At 40.3% G+C, this 25,252-nt stretch overlaps 1 protein-coding gene across 8 annotated transcripts in view; it reads right to left on the bottom strand.

Annotated features, from left to right (window-relative positions):
* The window catches only part of tns1b (tensin 1b), a 229,245-nt gene that overhangs the window by 147,494 nt on the left and 56,499 nt on the right, over positions 1-25,252 (bottom strand). For all 8 annotated transcript variants that reach the window (XM_049594652.1, XM_049594656.1, XM_049594653.1 and 5 more), the window contains exon 2: positions 2,326-2,440. In XM_049594652.1, the coding sequence (XP_049450609.1) occupies positions 2,326-2,440 (115 nt within the window). The remainder of the gene's footprint in view (positions 1-2,325; positions 2,441-25,252) is intronic.

The following is a 25,252-nucleotide window of genomic DNA, read 5'->3' as shown; positions in this document are numbered from 1 at the left end:
CTTATGAAGTTATGTTAGCCTAAAAACAATTGAGAGTGATATTTGTTTAGGAACCAACATAACATCTTGACACAGTGAATTGTATTCTATTGTATCTAAGGTGACTGCATCAATCAAACCATGCAAATCGCTCATCATCATCAGTCAACCTGATTGCCTCTTCAGTAAACACCATTAGGGAAATTGAGAGGCTGTTAACCTTTAGCCTTTCTGACGCTTCTTTTCTCTCCTCTGTCACTTCACTGACTCATCCCTGACACAAACACAACCCCAGGTAACCTCAGATGACTAACACCTGCAATGGATGTTGTAACAGATATTGCCTTCCTTGTCCCAGCAAGTTGCAACAGTTATTGCAGTTTCCCTCAGTGGGCCTTAGCTCAAGGTTGGAGAAACTGAAGTAATCAAACAATTGAGTTTAGACAACGAGTCTGCTGAATGCAAATTATGTTGCTTGTTTTAATTCTAAGCAATGATTCATAACAGATTACATTTTGGCTCAGAGAAAACTTTCCCAGAAATGGGAGTTTGGACCTCATATATGAACAACAGGCCCTGGAAATAGTAAGAATGTGATTAGACTTTATATCCAAGAGGCTTCTAACTACAAACTAGAAGGTTACTGTCAAAATGTTACAGCCTCCCTACAATTACATTTTACTTACCAGCAGTGACACCACAAGAACCACACTGTACAACAAAGGCATCATTAAGGGTAACAAAGTGACTACAGTGGGCTTTTGCATTGAAGTATCTGACAGTCGATATTTTTTGAGGTTGCACTGCCTTTTACATAGAATACCGCAAACAACTTTGAAGAAACCACAGAATCCTGCACGCTGTCAACCAATTGTCCTTAGATTTCAGCTTTTGCAGAGTAAAAAAGAAAAAAACAAGCAAACAAAACCGACAGAATACTGCAAGCAGATTGTGCAGGTGGGATTTAAAAAACCCTGAGAGGCTTATAGAGGGAATCTCACCATATCAGCATTAAAAAGAGATATTAATAAGTCCATAGCAAAAAACAGACAAACAAATATAAAAACATGGAATAAAGAAGCAAAAACAACACAAAAGTCACATATAGAACACAAATAAAATTGTGAGTGAGAGCATAAGCGTATGTGTGTGTGCATGAGTGTGTGTGTGTATGCCTGCTCAAGCGAGCATGGGAGTGTGCGACTGTATACACACGTGCCAAAGCACACTTGTATTCAGTCCTTACTGTACCTTAATGGTGTAATTTAAAAGTTACTGACAACAGTCATGAGTACATACAAGTGATTAGCTGTGTGCAGGATTCTTTGGTTTTGTCACATTGAAGACTTTTTGATCCAACACATCTTTGGCATACAAAAGCTTTAACAAAATCTGCAACTAAAGGCTTCCATTGACAAAGTAAGGACATTCTTTTAGGCGGACCAGCTGTAACGACTACGTGGCCGTGAGGCTCTGGGACATATAGTCATTTTTAAAAAATTACAGACTCTGATCTAAAAGAGTAACTCAACACCAGGCTGAAAAGCAACATTTTGCTGCCCTCTCAGATTAAAAGTTTCAAATGTGTTGCTTAAAGTTAAGACTAGGTCCTTGTTAAGAGAAAAGTTATTCTCAAAGCATCTTAGCCCTTAAAAGAGCTCCTAAGGTGAAAAACAGGATGATGGTGAGTAAATGAAATGCTACAGATTAGATTGTGCAGAGTAATATATGTGGTTGATCTCATCAGGTATACGCACACATTTTCCACCAGCAACGCCATAACGCTATAATGCCAGAAATAAAATGATCTCAATACTAAGATATTTGATAAACTGGAAAAATGCAACAGCAGCAGTAATGACTTGGTTCTGTCTAAACCTTCCATCAGCAGAGTGATCACACTAACAATGACAAATCTTTCATTGGCAGCAGTTCATTTCATTTCCTCTAGGTGTCCACACCATGCACGCTCACAAAGGGGTGTGTCTGTGACAACCAATCACATCTGTTAAAAGAATGCATCACACTTAGCAACAGGGTCAACCCAACCTCTTCACTAAGGTAAACCTTTCTGTCCCTTCCTTGCTCAGAGTTGCTCTGAGAACTTTTCTAAATAACTCCTAAGCTAGGACTCCTTACTACTATTTTTTTAGGCCAAGTTAGGAGCTCTCTGAGAGTATTCTTATAATGTTTGTGAATATGGTCCCTGTACGTCAGTCCACCAAGGTGAGAAGTTAGACTGCAAAAGGTCAGCAAACACAACATTCAAAGGGGGGTCTGGGACCACCATAAAAACAGTTGCAACATGAAGTCCCAAAAATGAGCGTTTCAGAGCAGGTGACTGACCTCGGCAGATGAGTCCGTCTTGGCTGATGGTCTGTTTACAAACGCTGCAGTGCTTGGCCTTCTTGAAAGTCTTCACCCTGAACGTATGGGAATGAAGAGCCTCCAACTCCTCTGGCTGCAGATAAAAAAAGAAAAGAGAAAAGGTTGAATGTTAGTGTTAAAATGTTGTGACCTGATGGGACTTCAATGAGTCCAGGTGGTGTGAGTTGCTTTGAACCCTTCTTTAGCTTTTTTCTTTTCTTTTCTTTTCTTTTCTTTTCTTTTCTTTTCAAGAGCAGGTGTTTCACACACAAAGAAACATTAGTTAATTTGCAATATGTGAAATTAACACCTGGCCAAACAAATAAATTACACACATTCCTGCTCACATTCACCTCAGACATGACCCCTAGTCTAAAGTCCACCCAGGAAGTAAGGTTGTAAGGGGCTTAAGGTAGCAGAACAAAGACTAGGAAAAAGAGAACACAGCCTAATCTCTGTTATTTCCTTTCTTACTTTCACCCCCCCCCCAACCCCCCCCCCTTTCCAAACTTTGGTCATGGCATCTCATTTCCCTCCTTGCAGGTGTGTTACGCAACTCTTTGGAGAAACTCCCTGACAGCGCTCCCCGCCCCGGTTAAACATCCCTCTGTGTCTGTCCGCAGCCTGCTGTTTTTCCTCTGCTGTATATCATCTTACCCCCCCAGTCCTTTTCCTGTCTGCTTTGTAAACTTGGCATCAGCAATTCTGGAGCGCAAACAGAAAAGTCAAGCTTTGGAAGTTTGACTGTTTCCTGCCGTGAGTTTACGAGAAACCTGCATCATGTTTCCATTTGCCAATAATGACCAACCATGGGGAAATGTGACATCATTTTTGTGGCATATTTGCTCAGCTGGCCGCCATTTTTACTATGAGGTTCAGCCCTATGGGGGTAGTGGTCCAATTAATCCCGCTGTAAGCCAGACAACCTCACCAAAATTCAATAATATAGTTATTATGTTGTAAAAGTACTTAGCCACCACAGTTTTATATATTGCATCAGATACAGTGGAATGGCATTTATCGTAACGTTTAATTAACCAATTAACAGAGTCAGCATTAGTGAGACAAAGAATGGAATGAAAAATTAATTTGCCATAATATTTGCCTTTGGTTTGACTGTGATAGTTAAAGAATGTGAAGTACTACCAATACACAATCAAACACCAGAGACACAGAGGCAACATTATAAAGACTTCCAATACATTAACATTTCTAAAACTTCTGTCTTTAATGTACCTAATGCCCAGAATGTGCAAATGCTCTATACAGGGATTTAAGAGAAAAAGTGGATGTGTTTTCAAGGCAAGATGTGCCAGTTTGGGATGGCATCCAGCCATGAGGCTTCCATTAAGTGTGTGTGTGCATGCTGGACAGGGCTAAAATTGGCCATGTGGTTGGCATATTGGGGGGACTACTCGCAGGAATTTTCATATGGGGAGACCGTAGAATATCAAAGCGTGGCAAGGAAAATACCAGCTCCCTTTCTGAAAGAATTCCCAGACTAACAACCACAGTGACTTAACAGTAACATATGACCACTAATGACACCTTTTTTTCTTCTTCTCATCAATCCTAAAAGGCAACGTGTTGGAAAAGCGGCTTAGGGTGTGCAATCACAGTACAGACCTAACACTTGAATGATAAACCAGACTGAGTATCTGTTGGACTTTCCTCACTCCTCAATTCACTGACTGTCCTCTCCTCTGTTATTAGCACAAGGAACTGAGTTAGCAGAAGGAAAGCCCTGTATCTGTTTCCCATGATGTCTTATTTCCAGGCAGAGCAGGATCCAATTAACAGCCTTCATACTGAATCCTTCATATGGGTCCAGATGTGGAAGATGCAGTCTCATTACACGTCACATGTTGTTATATAAAATACAGTTTACTGGTAGTCAGAAAACTCAGCCTGTGAAAGCAGTTGTATGATGATGATGTATGATGAACATGTATTACAGTGGGCATGGACTTTCAAACACACTGGTGTTTACCAGGCAGGTAGTCGGATTGATTGAAATTGTCAGATTGAGTGTTTTTGGAAGTGGATCCAAATTAGTGACCACAGCCAAGTTTACACAGACATAAGCTCTGCGTCTCAGGGTCGTGTATTAACTTTTGCCTCAATGCAATGTGACTTCATTTCCAAAAAGGTAACAGTTTCAACAGATTCTTTTGTAACATTTTGTATCTGGTGATTGTCATGACAAAAGGTAAAATGATCATTAATATGACTCTGATAGTATTTTAACCACTATGCAATGTTTGGTATCTGAAAAACAATATTATGGATCCCACTGCTTTTCTTGGCAAGTACCGCCCTATTGTACTGTGATTGGCAAGTACTTGTCACATCGACATGCTGAGGTCGGAGACGGACAGGGCTAGGGCAAAGAGATCATACTGTAGTAAGGGCTAGTACCAGCCCACAAGAAAAGCAGTGGGATCCAAAATAAGCCATCTGGTAAGCCTTCAGATCCATAGATATATTACTCAAACTGGACTTCCTGAATCATATTTCATCATCTCACTTTAACACAGCTGCTTTTAAGGGGTACTCCAGCAACTTCAGGCAACTTTTAGTTGAGGGAACTTTTTTTCCACAGTGAATTTCTTTGAAAACTAAGAAAGGTCTGATCTGGGTTTGTTTGTATTTGTTTGTATTAAAAAAAAAAAAAAGAAACCTTAATCTCACTTCATGTATATTTAAAAAGTGTTTAAGACTATAGACCATTTTACACAGAGATAGGGCTGATACAAAGTCCCTTCTTCATACTGCCTTTACATTTTTACACAGACTCAATCAACTGCAACATCATACAGCTCTCATGTATGATTTTAGACAGCATGCCAACATCATGTTATCAAAAGAGGCATGATGGGCGTGACATGTAACACAACAGTGTCTGGCTGGCTGTCCCATTTATACAGACATAGTTTCAGTGCTGTTACTACCTCTGATGCTGGCTTAAAGGTGAGAGAAGTCCGTCCCCACTTTCCACGATTATACCTTTTATAGAAAAAAGCGAGGCGGCACAACAGCGTGAAATCCCACCCTGAAGAGGCAGTGTAAAAGGGGCTTATGTTTTGAGATTAAAGGAGACTGACAGAGGAAGATCTCAGCTACCCCTAATGGACTTCAGACACAATTGGGGTACTTAAAGAACAACACTAAGAGTCTACAGTCATGCTAGCAGCTCCGTGAGGCTTTATTTATGCACATCATTGATTTGAGCTACACATGAACATCAGCATGCTAACATGCTCCAAATTACAACCCTGATATGCTGATTTTTAGCAGGTGTAATGTTAACCACATTCACCATCTGAGTTTAGTGTGTTAGCAACTTAGCATGTTAACATTTGTTTTCTAGCCCCACACACAAAGTACAGCTGAGGTTGATATGAATGTCATTAGTTATGAAGGTGACTGGTCATAAATGCAATAACTGGACAAAATAAAATTTTGATGGCACCAGGTTCACCAAAGTTATTACGATTCACCAGCCTAACTCTATGCAAGCCATCTGAGATGGGTGAGACATGTCAATAAACTAGACTCAAGGTTGTATGCCTCTATGCACCAGTCAGGTTGCACTTAGTTTACATCCATGTCTGTGAAAACATGAATGTTTCACATACACTTTGCACCCGATGGCACAGGATCAATGTGGACACCCAAGATTAGTGTCACCAATTCAGTATCTGACCAAATGTGTCCCGCTCTGTTTCTAAGTTATGATGTTGAGTATTGGCCAGAAAAGATTTTTGCAGAACATTATGATGTCACAGTGAAGTTGACCTTTGATGTTTTGGATACTGTATGAATTTTATAAGTTTTTTGGCCAAAACTTAAGAATTCATACAGTAGTTACGACAATGACAAACATTTCCAAACAATGGCCAAAAACATGTTTTGTGAGGTCACAGTGGCCTTGACCTTTGACTTTCAACCACCAACTTCTAATCAGTTCATCATGTGGATGTGTGTGCTAAATTTAAGGAAATTCCCTCAAGGCATTGTGAGATATTACGTTCAAGAGAATGAGACAGATGCAAGGTCATAGTGACCTTGATGTTTGACACTTGACCACCAATATCTAATCTGTTCTTCCCTGAGTCCAAGTGGACAGTAGTGCCTAATTTGAAAAACTACCTCAAGGTGTTCTTGAGATACTGCATTCACAAGAATGGGACGGACAGATGGATGGACAACCCAAAAACATAATGCCTCTGGCCACAGCTTTTGCCAGAGACATAAAAACAAAAATATCAACCTCATGGCAGTGCTAGAAGACAAGTCAGCTACAATAAATAGACTTCTAGCAACAAAAAGGTGTGAAACAAAAATCTCAGTGTATCTTAGTTTACAGAGACCTTTCAAAAATCTTTGAAAACCATTGAGATTCTTAGGATAGGATGTGATCTGAATGATGTATATTGTCAATACATTACAGATTCTTAAAATTGGTGGTTCATGAGCTCATTTGGAGGTTTAGAATCTCAAATAGGCTTACATTAACTCTGGTGTTTATCAAGCTCTATGTGACAGTTCAGTGTTTGTATTTCAGAGCCACATGGCAACAGCAGGACAGCCGACCCTTCATTCCATCTCCCGGCTACGCCTTACCACTACATAACATGATTAGCTTAATCTAGTTACGCTGAAATAATGACCATGGCTGTGCAGGACGCGCCATGTTGGCAAGGGGGCTTTTCTGGGGAAGGCTGGAGGTCTCTGCCTGGCATCCACACAGGGTGTTAACCAAGGCGCCGCCATGCCAAGGCTCCGGCTGGCACCTGCTGGGTTGGGAATCTCGATATGGATTTCAAGGGATTGGAAAGGGGTGATAAGTGGGTTTAATGGCACTCTGAGTGTGAGCAGTAATTGTGGATAAGTGTCTGTCAGTCAGAAATTCTGTGTTTGAAGGGGGACTTCAAACATTTCTCTATTCTGTCAAAGGGACACCACTTTGTGGGAATTGATACCTCTGGAATGAGATGGTGCACAAGCTGTGTTTTGACCAAATAACAATCCTCTGGTTTCACCTCCACGCTGTTCAGGAGTCAACTGTCAACATAAAAGCCAGAAGAATGAATCTGACCCAGCCGCAGGCATGTTTTAGAGCAACACCCTTTTAATTGCTTTTGTCAAAGTTTCTACTCTCTAACCACATCATCCAAAACAGTCATTAAGACCACAAGAATAAGAGTTTTAGCCTGCAATGAACTAATCTGTTTTGGAAGCAAATACCACACAGATATTTGGGAAAAGACATAAACTAACTGTATGTTGCATTGTTTCTGCATTATGAAACAATGTTGATTGTTGCACTGTCAACATAAAATATGCAGCAGAAATATCCGGTTAATGAAGGATAAGGTTTTTTGGGCTAACAATAGTCATAATTAAGGCTTCAATGGCAAAATAAGTTGTAAAAGCCATACTGCAACTTTTTGATTCACAGCTGGTTTCACCTCCCAGTACCACATGGCTAATACTGCATGAGTACTGTAGCTCTTTCCATAATGATTCAGTCATTTCTGAGTAAAGCTTTAAGCAGTGGTAGAAGGTAACTAAGCACATTTATTCAAGTAATGTACTTTAGTACACATTTGAGGTACTTATAGAAGTATAGCTGAATCGATTAGTTGATTGACAGAAAATTAATTGAAAACTATTATGATCAGTTAAATAATTTTTCATTTAATTAGTTAACTAATTTTAATTTTGCAGTATTAGTTGGAAAAAGCAATCATTGCAAATGTGTCACTGTAGCACTTCTCACACCAGACAATTGATTTTTGAAAAAAATTATCTTTTGATGAATCCATAATGTAAATAATTTCTTGAATAAAGTTGCACTTACAGTTTATATCTATGTCTGTGAAAACATGGATGCTTCACACACTTCTCCCCCCCAGCAGCACAGAAGATCTGTACAATCTTGTACAAACAAGGAAGAATTACAGGCTTGTGGTTGTATGTCTCTGCACAGCCATCAAGTTGCAGTTACAGTTTACATACATGTCTGTGAAAATATGAATGCTTACACACAATGTCACACCCCCAGCCGCAAGGTGGGCACTCAAGATTAGTGTCACCAATTCAGTATCTGATCAAATGTCTCCCCTTCTGTTATGATGTTGTGTAATGGCCAGGACAGCATTTACATTACATTACAGAATATTATGATGTCACAGTGAAGTTGACCTTTGACCTTTTAGATATAAATTCCCATCATTTTTATCCTATTAGACAATTGTGTGAAGTTTCGTCATGATTAGTGTATGAATTCTTCAGTTATGGCCATGTGAGGACACAGTGACCTTGAGCTATGACCACAAAATTCTAATCAGTTCATTTTTGAGTCCAAGTGGACGCTTGTGCCAAATTTGAAGAACTTCCTCCTGAGATATTGCATTGACATGAGGGGGACAGATTTCAAGTGACAGTAAAATCCTGTGATTACACTAATACATGAGTAATAATAATGTAATGACATCATATATAGTGATATAATCGTCACAGTGGACAGTTATCTGCTTTGAGAACTTAACTTTTAGTACTCTGAGTACATTGTCTTGATTATACGTACAATACTTTCTTAGGTACTTTTACCTTATTAACATTTTCAATGCAGTACTTTTACTTTTAACAGTTTTACAGTGTGGTATTAGTACTTCTACTTGAGTAAAGAATCTAAATTCTTCATTCACACACACCTAAATGAAAAAAAACAACACATTTACAGTGTTAGCAATGTTACATATTCCATGTCTGTATAGGACTTAATTTATGCTTTCACTCTCTGCCTCTTTCATATGCACGTGCACGCACGCACGCACGCACACACACACACACACACACACACACACACACACACACACCTATACACATCTGTGTTAAACAGGCAGAATGTCTCAATCTAGGAGTCTATTCAGTGGCCTCTTTGGCCACTCCTGAGCCTTCTCACACTCTCCCAGCCTCTACCCATTCACACACCAGAGCTTATCCAGTAGGACGGATGATGGGGGGGTCCAGTCATCCACCGGTATGCCACTTGTCTTGTTTGCACATTTGTAATTCTCTTATTTCTGGGGGGTAGACTGGGTAAAACAAGGTTCGAGGGGTACATTGTGCATGGGGATACTCAAAATGAAATTCCTTCTACTTTGAGGGTTTAATTCCCAATATCACTGGAGTGGTTTGTAGTCCAACACATCCTTCTTTACAAACCCACACAAAAGGAAGATCTCTTGAGCAGGCCGGTCTATTTTAGTCCTCTTGCCCTCACCAGAAATCCAGGCTCCAGTCATTTAACCCCAAAATACTATGTAAATACGGCACAGAGCAATATAGCAGGGCACTCCCTTTTGTGAGCCCTTAATTGTTTCCCATCATTAGCAATGCACCCGGCGCTCAGAGTTTGTTTATTGTTTAGGGGGTGGCTGGAGTATATGGGGAGTCGCTTGGGGAGATATGGGTGACAGGGAGAAGCATGGGGGTGGGGGACTCAGTATTAGAGAGTTAAAGGCGACCCTGCCAGTACATTCAGAGATGTGGCCCTCACTGATTATTTTCTGTTTCAACGTGTTGCAGGACCCATGCAAATGGCCCCGGTCCTTCACATTCGTGTCACACTTCTGGCTCTCAAATGGGCCACAAAGAAAGGAAATGGTTTCAGACAGGCAACCGGGACCCCCAAAAGCTGGGGTCAGGGTATACACATACCCCCCTCAGCTCAGGCACTACAGCTCCTGGGAACAGACTCCCGTTCCCTTAGAGACGCACGCATAATCTCCTGCCTCACACTCATTAGCACGCACGGGCAAAACAGGCACTCTCGTGCATAAAAATGTGCAAACACACACAGTTAAACACACTTTTCCATCTATACACACACACAGATCCACACACACATGCATGGACACATGCACAGCCATCTCTCAAATATCCCACACTCCTTTACACTTTCTCCCACTGCTGAAAGGCCTTGAAGAAGAGAATGATCCTCCAACCAGCATCTTTTGAAAATGCTGGATTGTGTACCATTTTTAGCAGCACACACAGTGGTGTGTGTTTGGGTTGGGCCTGTCTACAGCTGGCTGCAGAGTTGCTCCTAATTATCAGAGGCATTTTTGCCCAGTCATTTTTAATTTCACAGGAATTCTTGGAACCTTAAGGGAGGTGCTGAGTTGCCCTACCTTAGCTTTAGCTCTACTCTTGAGATTTTTCACAGATGTTTTTGACAAAAAAGTTATTTCCAGCTAGCCTCAGCAATCCCACTCACAACAAAACTGCACTATTTGATTTTTTTTAGCCACTTCAGGGCAGCAGAACAAGCTGAAAACATAACATTCTCACTTAATGAAGTTGGCATGGCAAATGTCTTTATTTATATAAACATCCAGCACACACAGAGAAACATTTACATTCATTTGGAGTTGGCCAGCTGATATATATAATATCAGTCCAATATTCACTCTCCTTTTAGCTCTGTTTTGGTCTTCACCAGCTCCTAAGTAAAACAACGGTCCCTTTACAAGCTAAATGGTCCACTATGTTTACCAGCTGGCTGCTAACTTTGTCTGTCTGCAGTCTGGTGCTGAGCATGTAGCGTATAAGTTTATCAAAACTTTTTAGCTGAAAACTGCTGCAACTGCAAAGAAATTTGAGTAGAGAGGAGAGCTGAAAAACTTTCAAAGAAGGCTGAGGAGCTCTTTTAGCTGAATAGAGCTGCAGAGTTAGGTTTTAATTCTCTGTTAGGCACCTTTTGCATCATACATAGTCATCTGATCCATTGTTAAAGTTCCAGTGTGTAGGATGTAGGGGTGTCTATTTGCAGAAATGTTAGCCTATACGATATTCATAATTCTTTTTATTGGTTTATAATCACCTGAAAATAAGAATCGTTGTGTTTTTGACTCTGACTGAGAAGCAGAGGACACTATCAGCAGACTTAATTGTGTGCAACTTTCATTCTTAATAAAATGTAAACAGCTGAGTCATATAAAAATGTTTCCTCCATGCGGTTGTCATGAAGGGGGAAATTAGCCATAGAGACCAAAACCGTTTTTGTATCAGGCTGTAAACATGTTTATTTCTGCTGTAAAGGTGGCCATTTTAAAATGAGGGTCTATGGGGATTGACTGGCTTCCAGAAGTAGCCTCATATGGCCATTCAAAGAACTGCAGTTTTTAGCACTTCTGTGTTAGCTGAATTTTTTCAGTCCGAGAGGTTGTGAGACTACTGCTGTGCCTGGGACAGAGTCACACACAGTGACGGAGATCACTATTAGCATCAGATGGCTAGTGTTACCCAACATTTATTAACAGGTTTAATGACTGAGTCGAACCATTTCAGTGTTTGTGTGAGCAGCGCTGTAATACAAACACATAAGGCCCCCTGCAGCTAACCCTGAGTGGCCTCCTTTCCTGCAGCACAGGGCAGGTGAAATTTAACATCTTTCATAGCAAGACTACTTTTCATTTCATTCACACAATGAAATTTAACAAGTCACTTTAGAACACTGGACACATTAACCCACTGATGCTAACACTACTGCAGTGTCTACCTTAACTGTAATCCTCGTCAACCTCGCTGTTGCCTCTTAAATTTGATCTTCCTGTTCTGATGAATGTAATAAAAAAATATATATTTTTTTTTAAATATTTGTTTTATTTTATGCCAATATTGGCTCTGAAAATGCACCATACCATGATGTGCATCCTATATAACTAATTTCTATAAATAACATTGTTTTATTTTTTTTTTATTGTTATTATGATAGAAAAAATGGCTAACAATATTGCAACATGCACTGCAATTTTTAAAATAAGCTGCCTTGAAGTCAGGCTTTTCAGGCTGCGACTATCACAAAAACAGCCTGCGAAAGTCTGGAGGGATTTAAATCTATAATGCAGAGTGGGTCCTCTACCACAGAGTCTGCCATGTTGTTCTACAGTAACCCAGAAAGGACAAACCACACAGTAGCTCTAGATAGGGCCATTCCCATTTTTGCTTTTCTGCATTTTTCTGTTGGCCACCCTTGTTCTCCCACATGCTTAGCACGTAGAAGAAGTGTCAGTTGTGCAACCTCATCGCTTAACGCCAATAAAAATCCTACACACTGGACCTGTGTTTTTATTTTTCATTTTTTTATTTTTTGCAGGGCAGCTTTAATGCTTAACCTGCACCAGCAAAAATGACTGCAGCATTGAGCAGCAAACGCACAAAACTGAGAGGGAGTGGGAAAGATTCAGCAGTTTACAAGCTAAAACAAAATTAAACTAAACTTAATCTGACACAGTAAAACTTAAAATGAAATCACTCAATCAATCGGTCACTAAAATTAATATTGCTTCGGTGTGTGAATATGCAAAAACGATGTCGGACTCCGTAGTTTTCTCTGGACCCCTCCCAAATCTGACCAGTGATGACATGTTTAGCCGCATGTCATCATTTAACCGCTGGCTGTCCAGGTGGTGTCCAGCAAACGATGTGGGTTTTGTTAATAATTGGCAAACTTTCTGGGGAAAACCTGGTCTTATTAGGAGAGACGGCATTCATCCCACTTTGGATGGAGCTGCTCTCATTTCTAGGAACCTGGCAAACTTTATTAGTAATTTAAATCTCTGACAACCCAGAGTTGAGATCAGGACTCAGAGTCGCAGTCCTAAACGCCTCTCTGAGCTTCTAGTTCAGTTACCCAGCCATAGTTTTAATAGTTTTATACAAACGGTGTCTGTCCCCCGACCGCCTAAATTATCTAAATCTAAAATTAAACAAAGAGGAGTTGTGCATAACAACCTCATAAAAATTAAAACCTCTTCTGTGACAGAAAGACAAAACAGAAGAATTAAATGCGGACTGTTAAATATCAGGTCTCTATCGTCTAAAGCAGTGTTAGTAAACGAATTAACATCAGATAATCATATTGATTTACTCAGTCTCACTGAAACCTGGCTGTGTCCAGATGAATATGTTAGTCTAAATGAGTCCACTCCTCCCAGTCATAATAATACCCACATTCCTCGAGGCAGCGGCCGAGGAGGGTGAGTTGCAGCCATTTTTAACTCTAGCCTGTTAATCAGTCCTAAACCTAAACTAGATTATAATTCATTTGAAAGCCTCGTTCTTAGTCTTTTACATCCGACCTGGAAAACCTCGCAGCCACTTTTATTTGTTATAGTGTACCGTGCTCCTGGCCCGTATTCTGAATTTTTATCTGAATTCTCAGAGTTTTTATCCAGTTTAGTTCTTAAATCAGATAAAGTTATTATTGTAGGCGATTTTAACATTCATGTCGGCGTTGATAATGACTCCTGGCTACCGCGTTTATCTCATTATTAGACTCCATTGGCTTCAGTCAGGGTGTACATGAACCTACTCATTGTTTTAACCATACCCTTGATCTAGTTCTGACGTATGGAATTGAAATTGATAACCTAAAAGTCTTTCCACAGAATCCCGGATCGGATCATTATCTGATTACTTTTGATTTCTTTTTACTCGATTACACGCCACTCAGCAACAGTTACTATACTAGATGTTTATCAGATAGTGCTGTCGCAAAACTTAAGGAAAAGATTACTTCTCGTTAAATTCAATACCAATACCTTCAGTAACAGAGGTTTCCGTGCCGACTTTAACCTCTCCCGAATTGATCATTTTGTTGATAGCACCGTAGGCTCGCTCGAACAACGCCGACTCTGTAGCTCCTCTTAAAAAGAAGTTAAAAGCAAAGAAAGTTCGCTCCTTGGTATAACTCTCAAACCCGTAAGTTAAAACAAATATCATGAAAATTTGAAAGGAATTGGCGATTAACCAAACTGGAAGAATCTCGTTTAATCTGGACAGACAGTCTCAAAACTTATAAGAGGGGCCTCCGCAATGCCAGAGCAAACTATTACTCAGCTCTAATAGAAGACAATAAGAACAACCCCAGGTTTCTTTTCAGCACTGTAGCCAGGCTGACTGAGAGTCAGAGCTCTATTGAGCCTTGTATTCCCTTAGCCCTTAGCAGTAATGATTTTATGAGCTTTTAATGACAAAATTCTAACTATTAGAGGCAAAATTCATGACCTCCTGCCCTCAGATAGTACCTATCTAACCTCAAACACAGCTGTAAAATCTAATATATATTTAGATTGCTTCTCCCCAATTTCTCTTCAAGAATTGACTGCAGTGATTTCTTCATCCAAATCATCAACGTGTCTCTTAGACCCCATCCCAACTAGGCTACTTAAGGAGGTCTTACCTATAGTTAACACTCATATATTAGATATGATCAATATATCCTTATTAACAGGCTATGTACCACAGTCTTTTAAGGTAGCTGTAATTAAACCTCTACTAAAAAAGCCCACCCTGGATCCAGAGGTGTTAGCCAACTATAGACCAATATCTAATCTTCCCTTTATGTCAAAGATCCTTGAGAAAGTAGTCGCAGACCAGCTGTGTGATTTTCTCCAGGATAATAATTTATTTGAGGAATTTCAGTCAGGATTTAGAGTGCATCATAGCACTGAGACAGCTCTAGTTAAAATTACAAATGACCTTCTGATTGCTTCAGACAAAGGACTCGTCTCTGTACTTGTTTTATTAGATCTTAGTGCGGCGTTTGACACAATTGACCATCAAATTCTGCTGCAGAGACTGGATCACTTAATTGGCTTAAAAGGTTCAGCACTAAGCTGGTTTAAATCTTATTTATCTGATCGTTTTCAATTTGTTGACGCGTTCGCAATGAACCATCCTTACGTACTAAAGTTTGTTTTGGAGTTCCGCAAGGTTCTGTGCTCGGACCAATCCTGTTTACTCTATATATGCTTCCGTTAGGTAACATCATTAGAAATCACTCTATAAATTTCCATTGTTATGCGGATGATACTCAGTTGTATTTATCAATGAAGCCAGAAGAAAGCAATCAATTAACTAAACTCCATAATTGCCTTAAAGACATAAAAACTTGGATGAGCACCAATTTCCTGATGTTAAATTCAGACAAAACTGAAGTTATTGTTCTTGGCCCCAAACAACTCAGAGACTCTTTATCTGATGACATAGTTTCTCTAGATGGCATTGCTCTGGCCCCTGCCACTACCGTAAGAAACCTCGGAGTAACATTTGATCAAGATTTGTCTTTTAATTCTCATTTAAAGCAAACCTCACGGACTGCATTTTTTCATCTGCGTAATATTGCGAAAATTAGGCCTATCCTGACCCGAAAAGATGCAGAAAAATTGGTCCACGCTTTTGTTACCTCAAGGCTGGATTATTGTAACTCTCTATTATCAGGTAGCTCTAGTAAGTCCTTAAAAACTCTCCAGCTAATTCAGAATGCAGCAGCACGTGTACTAACAGGAACTAAGAAACGCGATCATATCTCTTCTGTTTTAGCTTCTCTGCACTGGCTCCCTGTAAAATCCAGAATTGAATTTAAAATCCTACTGTTAACTTATAAAGCTCTAAATGGTCAAGCTCCATCATATCTTAGAGAGCTCATAGTGCCATATTATCCCACCAGAACACTGCGCTCTGAGAACGCAGGGTTACTCGTGGTCCCTAAAGTCTCCAAAAGTAGATCAGGAGCCAGAGCCTTTAGCTATCAGGCTCCTCTCCTGTGGAATCATCTTCCTGTTATGGTCCGGGAGGCAGACACCGTCTCCACATTTAAGACTAGACTTAAGACTTTCCTCTTTGATAAAGCTTATAGTTAGGGCTGGCTCAGGCTTGTCCTGTACCAGCCCTTAGTTAGGCTGACTTAGGCCTAGTCTGCCGGAGGACCCCTCTATAATACACCGGGCCCCTTCTCTCCTTCTCTCTCTCTCTCTCTCGTATTCTATTACTGCATCTAGCTAACCCGGCCATTCTGGATGTCACTAACTCGGCTTCTTCTCCGGAGCCTTTGTGCTCCACTGTCTCTCAGATTAACTCATATCACAGCGGTGCCTGGACAGCGTGACGTGTGTGGTTGTGCTGCTGCCGTGGTCCCGCCAGATGCCTCCTGCTGCTGCTGCCATCATTAGTCATTAGTCATACTTCTTCTGTTATTATACACATATGATTATTGTCACACATGTATACTGCCAGGTATTAATACATACTTTCAACATATTGTACCGCAGTAACCAGAACTATAACTATAATATTATTACTTCCATTAATGTTGTTGTAAGATACTGTCATTACCTGCATATCTCTCTCTCGCTCTCTCTCTCTCTCTCTCTCTCTCTCTCTCTCTCTCTCTCTCTCTCTCTCTCCCTGTGTCATATGGATTACTGTTAATTTATCATGTTGATCTGTTCTGTACGACATCTATTGCACGTCTGTCCGTCCTGGAAGAGGGATCCCTCCTCAGTTGCTCTTCCTGAGGTTTCTACCGTTTTTTTCCCCCCGTTAAAGGGGTTTTTTTGGGGAGTTTTTCCTTATCCGCTGTGAGGGTCTTAAGGACAGAGGGATGTCGTATGCTGTAAAGCCCTGTGAGGCAAATTGTGATTTGTGATATTGGGCTTTATAAATAAAATTGATTGATTGATTGAATCATATTTATGTATTGGTGTAATTCAATGTGCAGTTCAGCTGAAAGTAAATATGGTTTTAGGGGGATTAAAATGTCAAGGGAAGCAACAAATCAGGGACAGCATCTATTCCAGTTCTCTTAGGTATACAGGAACACTTAAGCTGGATGTCAGGATTCTCTGCCAATGTAAAGACAGGCAGGAAAAACGACCTATTATCACTGATATCAACTGTATTTGTCAAATGCTGAGTCACAAATTTCAGATAGCAGTGCTTATCATATGATGGATGTAGTGTTTTAGAGTCAAACTATTCACCCTGAGCAGCTTCAGCATGTGTTTGGTAATACTATAGTATGGAGATAAATTCTTCCAGACTCGCTTTGCGACAGACATTCCAGCTGAATAAGGTAACCAAGAGGCTGTTTTTCTCCTTTAGTTCAGAATTCAAAAGTATTACCTCAACTGCTTCGAAAGTGTGACTCATGCAGAGACTTGTGTAGAAACACACACTGATTTAACCTCTGATTACACTGGCATTCACTTTCAGCACTTCATGCATTACCTCATATACACATGGAACCATGTTTCAGTGCACATGCACACTCACTCACATGCACACACACAGTCGATACAAATTCCACAAGAATTAAAACATTGGAAAGCACAGACACAACAGCAACAAAATATATCACAAATACTTCAATGCCAGTTTTTCATCTTCTTGCTCAAATACAGTTGATTTACTTGAATAAGTTTGAATAGGTTATCATTTGATTTTACTGAGTTCAGTCAGTTCAGTTTAGATCTTTAGTGTCCCACAAGAGGACACTCCTTTTAGCAAACAAGGAGACTATAGAAGGCATTAAAAGTTTGAATTACACACACACACAATAGAAAATACAATAAAAGGTCAAAGTGCATGAGCAAGAAGCAGTTAAACTTGAATTAAGTTTATTTACTGCAAGTGAAATACTGTTTAAAAAACGTAAACGCTTGCTCCTAACTTTTGAAGACCTGTATGTCAGATTTTAAAAAACAATTGATAAGTGGATTCCTTATCAGTTTTGCCTTTCATGTGACTAGGGCTGGGTATCGTTTGGGTATTTTCTGATTCTGTTGCAAAAACTTTACTTTTAAAACAGTACCGGTGCCTAAATAGTGCCTGAACCGGAACTAAAAAAAGTGCAAATTCAAGAATGGCTGAATGGACTCAGCAGCCAGACATTTTTCTATTATCTATTAAGGAGTAGCTTAAATTGTCACTTCAATGAGAATAGTTGGTCCACCTTAACAGTCCAAGTTAAGGGAGACTAACTTTGCTCACTAATTTCAAGACTAACCTCTTTCACTTTAATCAGCAGGAGGCAGGCAAGACACTTTGTTTTGGGTCTTGAGGAGTTGCAGCATTTATTCACTGACAAATAGGCTAAACTACACACACATTGCACTGCTAGGTTTCACTTCATTCTCTTTGCTCCAGACGCGGCAGCCTCTCTGTCATGCATCACCCTCAAACACACGCTCTCTCGGCCACACACTCGCTACACACGTAATCAGTCATCGAAATGAGGCAGCAGAACCTGTTCTGTGATTCGGACCAGTAGGTGCTGGGTGTAAACTGGTGCCACATTGGCACTGGGTTCTGGCACCGAACCCTACATGTGACTTGGCCAATGATTTTACTGGCCACTTGGACAATGCAGTTTTGCATGTTAGCATGCTAATATTTGCTGATTAGAACTAAGTACAGCTGGGGCTGCTGGGAATGGTGTTAGTTTTGCAGATGTTTCACCATAAACCAAAATATCGGAAAAATAAAAATTTTGACCTGATGATGACACTAAAGTGAAAGCGAAGAGGTTACCCAGAGTTACTACAAACCATTCTGACATGACATGAATGTTAGTACCAAATGTCAAGGCTATCTATCCAACACATGTTAAGACAATTCCCTTTGAATCATGAAGCTAATGTCATGGTGGCATGAGATGAAGTCAGGGGGTGACAAACGTAAAGATACATCCTCCAGGAACCATGAATGTTTGTATCACATTTTGTGCCAATCTGTCATGTTGAGATATTTCACTGAGACATCACAGGAGTTTGAAAGCAAGTGAGATATCTGTACTAAATGTCATAATATACAACAGTTGTTGAGATACTTTAGTCTAGACCAAAGTGGTGGTCCTACCAACAACTTTCCACTCCTTGCCCTTTAAAGGTATCCTGCAGAGTTTTTGAGCTCTAGAAGCTTAATGTAGCAGTTTTTAATTAGTCATTCTCCATTTAGTTTGTCTCTTAAATGCGCATGTGTATGTGAATGATGACAAACTAATTCCTGCCAATGGTTTCACTCTGTTACAATGGTCCACAGGTGGTGGTAATGTGACTAGAAATGCAGCAATAAGCAATAAGCCAGTGGCAGGGAAAAGGCAGCTAGAAAACATGGATATAAACCATGCTGGGTTTAAAATATAAAAAACGCAGCAAACACATTAGTTCAGACATCAAGAATACACACAATGCAAACAAGAAAACTCAATGGGTGTTAGACAGTGATCATCACACTGTTATTATTACCATACTCAGACCCAAAACCCGAGATGTAATCTGGATCAGAAGTTGACAAAAATACTAATTTTTGGTGTTTATTAGGCTTGGGTGATATCTTGGACAGTGCATCGCTTGCGTGATAACAGACAGAACTGTCAACCCGTTACATTGCGTTTTCATCTTCAGTCTGACTTTGCGTCTACTGGTTTCCATGGGGGAGAGAGATTTGATTTTCCCAAACCAATTACTAGAGACCCACATATCCACCAAGATCTGAGGTTATTTTAAGTCCACTTTGGGTCCGCACCATTAGCATGCTGGCATACACCTGCGGTGTGCTGAGTACACAGAGTCTGCACGCATTTGACAATTATTGTAGTTGGCAGAGACACTGAATCCGCCAATGAATTGCAGAAGCAAGAGTGGAGCTTACATTACCTTGACCACATGGCCCATACAAACACAAACAAGTAAAGGGAGATTGATAAGACAGAGAACTGATGAATGTCATTCAGGCTTACATAAAATCATAATGTCAACATTACTGTCCATGCAGGCAATCATTCATCAACTAGTACAACTACCATGGCTTTTGCCCTGTAGGCTGACACTGAAGTTTGTTTTGTCAGCTGATAATTACGTGATTGCTGCCGCTGGCTGATAGATTACACTCCACTACAACAGCTTTCCTGGCCCTCGCCATTACATGTTAAGCAGTGCACTTGCACACTGAAATGGAGCAGACCTACTGATGCATAGTGATTCATATTCTTGTTAAAGCGAGATTTGAGAGCAGAGCAGAGTAAGATAAAAACAAACTATGATGTCAGCTGATACTGAAAAAACATGTCGACTTAGAACAGCCTTGATAGCAGCATCTATCTTGCCTATAGCGTCCGTCATTGTAGTCATTGCTCCTAGTTAGTTCCAGCGCACCATTTCAAAATGCTTGACAACAGCTTGACAACGGTGTTAGTCCCGCCCATGGCACCAGTGGCACTCATTGGTTGTTTTTTTTATTTTAACACAGAAACTGCTGTTTCATATCACATTGCCCGACCATAATCAGTCAAACCGAACTTAGTGGAAATGGCGGATGCAAAGGTCTAGACCCAGGCAAATACACCAGGGTATTTACAATACCAAAGGTATGATTGTCAGTACCGTCAAAAATACAAATGCTCCTTTTTTTTAAAAAAAAAAACAAAAAAAAAAAAACAACGAATATAGTGATGCTGTATTGAGATGATGCAGCACATGGCGCACACCACAAGAGGTCAATATCTACTGGTGGAACAGGCAGCTGAGCTTTAGAAGATGGCAGCTGTGAGTGGTGGGGATAACATTACAGGAATAAAGCCCACCAGTATCGGCAGAGAGAGACAACCCGGGAAAAACAGTGGTAGAGCCAGCATATTTTCACATTTGAATTAAGGGTTTATTTCAAACAAACCAGAGCTGGTGGATTGCTGTAACTGTGAAAAAAACTAATCAAGACAGTTTTGGTGTGTGTGTTTTACAGATGAGTTAACAAGGCAATTAAGCTAGTCTTAGTTCAGGGAAAGAGAGAAACTTGAATTCAGAAGGTGTACAGTTGTATCTTTCTGTTAAATAAGGAAAACGAGCATGAGAAAGGAAAATGTATAAAAAAATAGATACTACCCAAGCATAGTGTTTATGTTCATTAGAATACACCAGGTCTTTATATTACACATGGAAAAAACTGGTACAATTTTAGTAGCAGTGTGAGTCAGAAAGAGACAGAAAGAGAGAGAGGCAACAATGCTGAAAATGTAAATGGACAGACCGAATTGAAGCCTGGCAGGCAGACACACGAGCCACTAATAAGAGACACGATAGACTAGCACGAGCAGTCTGGCCTCCCTTCCTGTGTTGCAGTGATTTTCTACAGTCTGAATGAAGTCAGAAGAAAATGATGTACACACACACACACACAGCACAGCACTCCATCATCGCCCCCACTGATCAGAGGCTATTGTTCGTCCTGGTGGAGCCAGAAGACAGAACGAGACCTCTCCAGTCAACTGGGTTAATCAGCGAGTTAGCACGCTGCCGTCTCTCATATGGGACACCATATGCATGGGTGGACATTTTAATAAGACGCACTGGGGTGACCACCACATGTCTCCATCTGTGACTCTGTGACACTGACTCAATGAGTGTGTACTACAAGCAAGTAAAAACTATTTGAGTATTCATGTGTCCCAAGAAGACTTCCCAAGACAAACCTCTCCTGTATTGTCCTACCCCCTTTCCACTGAGCATGTTCCCTCTTCATAAGGCAGCTATTCATCATCTTTCTTGGCTAAACAAAGCTAGCAAGGGCTGACTGACCTTTGACCTCTCTTTACATCTCCTCTTCCCCTCTGCCTGACCTCTTTCCTCCACACCCTGCCCTCGTCTACTTCAAACTTTTCCCACCTCCAGCTGTAAATCCAACTCCACCTCCTCCACTTCTCCTGTTCGTCCACCTTTTCCCGAAACGCGCATTCTCTCTCACATCATCCCTCTTTCTCCGTCCTCTCATGCTGTAATGTGACTATAAAGAACCCAAAAAGTTTCTCAACAAGTTTGTGCTGAAGGTGCGTGGGAAAGACGCAGAGAGGTTGTCACTTTGAAGGAGAAAAAAATAAATGAAATCCGGATCAGTGTGCAATCACAGTGCTTCGTCTGATGATGTATGATCCGGTTTACAGGAGCGTCTTTGTCAAAACACTCCACCAACACACACATACAAACACACAGCTGGGTGGAGACAGGAAGACTTCCACAGAAGGGGATGCAGAGAGAAAAAGACTATTTGGATTGAAATTAGTCTGGCCAAATGCTGACAACTCACTTATGCTTTTAATTTAGTGTTAAAATACAAACTGTGAGGGGCTCTCTAGTGATTTGGTATCACACTTCCATAAAGCTTTTAGACTCACAGTAGATGTTTAAAAAGAATTATGTAAATCAAAGCAGTGCAGACTGAGATATCCTGATTTTTGGTCCACTGGATCCTAAACTTTGGATTTTGGATGTTGTTAGTGTTGTCTCTTCCTGGATTTAAAGGCTGCATTACAGTAATGTAGTTTGCTGAACCTACCAGACTGTTCTAGCTGTTCTACTATTTGTCCACTGAGCATTATATTCACAATACTGATAATCAATTATCAAAGTGTATAAATATCGTATGATATTGCCACAGTATTGATATTGAAGTATCTGGTCAAAAATATCATGATATATGATTTCCTCAATATTGCCCAGCCCTAACATATTCACTGAACTTCATGTGTAAAACTGGTGCAGTGCCACCTCTACTAAATAAGATAACACTTGAGGATAGGAAGAGCAGATGGGAGACAAGAGGGCTTATGACAGATGACATAAACTAGATGTCAAAAATAAATGTCTCTGCCCTGTGTGTCATTTTTATAAGTAATAAAAATGAAATGTTAAACAGACCCAGAAAGAGATTGCTTTCCTGAACATTTCATGAGCTTATTAAATGTCACTAAGAACCATATTTACCACGCCTGTGTTTTGCACCATAGTTCCAGCATAAGGTAAAATGTCACTTCAGTAAATCATTCTGACTCCAGGCTGAATTTACATGGGCCTACTATACAGCTGAAACTAGCACCAAAAACACCACAGGTACAAAATCAGACAAAAAACTGTTTACCTCACCACCCAGGAGCCAAATGCATGTCAAGTAAAACCTATGAGTCATTAGCTATACAATGAAGTGACTGAATTATTCGTCCCACCCTAAACAGAAATTGGCAAGATGAAGTTATGAGTGAGAAATACCGCTTAAAGAACAAAAGAAGGATTCACCAAAGGCTTTGTTACAATAAACATATACGCCTACACTACTATTTGCTGCTGATCCCCATATTTATCCCTTATGACTCCATCACATCTGATACTAATAAGCTTTACCTGTGCAAGTCTCAACATTGTGCATATCTGTATTATTCCATTTTAAGCCCTATTTGCACAGGACTAGTGTTACCCGGGGACATGTAAGAACTTTCAATAATTGCAGAGGTTGCCTATGATCTTAATCCTGTGCAAATCTGCTATATCTGTAATTTGTCAAGAAAATTCCACTGCACATGACCTAACACAGAGGTCATGTGATAATACTAGTCCCTCGCAAATCAGCATCTCTGCGATTTAAGTTCATATTTAGTTTTTTTGTGTTCTCATGTCTCTTTTCAGCCTCTTTCTCAGATGAGAATAATGGAGGCTGCACTGGGAATTATTAATAAAAGTTCTGACAGCATTTTGGGTGCAGGAGGCTCATCTGACTACTCATGGAGATCTGTTCACAGAAGGAGCAAGCTTAAATCTATTGGAAAAGAGAAATCTTGAAAGATGGCTGGAGAGAGATGACATGACAATGTGTGGTAGAACTGCTTCTGTTTGTTTAACCAACATAAAAAAATTTAATTAAAAAACGCATCAGTGTGTCGAAAGAACATCGGCATTGGCCGATATACGCCTCGTTGACTGTCATGGGCATGTCAGCAAAAAGGATGACATTCACTGATGGCAGTGGCCGATATTTTTCTGTTGTGTCACATCAATTTTGCACAGGCTAAAAAGCAGGGCTCGAAACTAACAGCCAGGAAAGGGCACACTAAACTCACAATCTGTATGTCAGAGGAGATTATTTTAAATGTCGTATCGGTATTTCAGAATCGGTGCATCCCTACTGTACTTTAAATGACCATGTGCTTCCTATCTGGGGGATAATGTCAGTAAATTCAAGTAAAAACCAGACTTTTCTTATCTCATGCAAATGTGCCACAAAAAAACAGACGTGGGGGTAATTTCTAAACCACAAGAGGTCCCCTGATAATATTAGTCCCTTCTAAATAGGGCTTTGGATACCTAGCATTCAGCCTTAATTTGTCATGTGCATTATTCAACTTCAGATAGGAAAATACTCCCAGCTCCCAGTGGCACCACACATTTAATGTTCTTATGCTCTAACCTATACATTGTTTATGATTTTTGTGGGTTAACATCTGTGTTATTGAGAGGTGAGAAATTACCATCTCTTCTACAGAGCATTACACTGTTGGCTTAATGTTTAGGAAAGCTCTTGGAGAAAATTCCCAGATAAGTCATCAGACAGTTGTGCAGTGACTTCTTGATCAACTCTTAAGGGCAAACAGAGATCAGATAAAAATGACTCAAGTAAGATTAAGTCTGGTTCCAATTAAGGTTTTTAACCAACTTCTCCTGAATGACAAGTTGCAATACATTCAGTTGAAGAAGGAAGTGTCTGTGAATCCCCTAATTGTAAGCAGACCACTACAGAACAAGTGCAACAGGCAACAATTCACAGCTAAATACCAGAAAGAAGAGAGCTTTCCTTTTTTTTTCAATCTTTCCTTCCGCTCCCCGCTTCCCACTAACCAAATGGCCTTACAATGAACAGTCACCTGCTTTTCATTTGGGAGAAAAATGCACCCCAGGCATTCCAGTCTCTCCTTCCTTCCCCCCCTGCTCACCCCTCTCTAACTCCACTCTCACATGCATTTCATCTCAGTGAGGTGGATCCCAGGGAGGAAATTACTCAGTCATCCAGAAGTGAAGGGGGAAAAAAATCCCCACTTTTTCACAGACCATCAGCATCACTGAGAGAGTAACACAGAGTGGTCATCTTGTCTTGGTTGTCAAGATCTGGTACAGATTCAACTGAGTAGAGCACGGGGTGACACAGGAAGATTTTTTTATGTGTGGAGGTAATGAAGACATCTCGCAAAAACTTGTTTTTTTGGTAATGGTATTCCTCAATTTTCATG

The sequence above is a fragment of the Epinephelus fuscoguttatus genome, linkage group LG13, assembly GCF_011397635.1.
Source record: "Epinephelus fuscoguttatus linkage group LG13, E.fuscoguttatus.final_Chr_v1".
NCBI classification, from domain to species: Eukaryota; Metazoa; Chordata; class Actinopteri; order Perciformes; family Serranidae; genus Epinephelus; species Epinephelus fuscoguttatus.
This window is presented reverse-complemented; position numbering and strand designations above follow the sequence as displayed.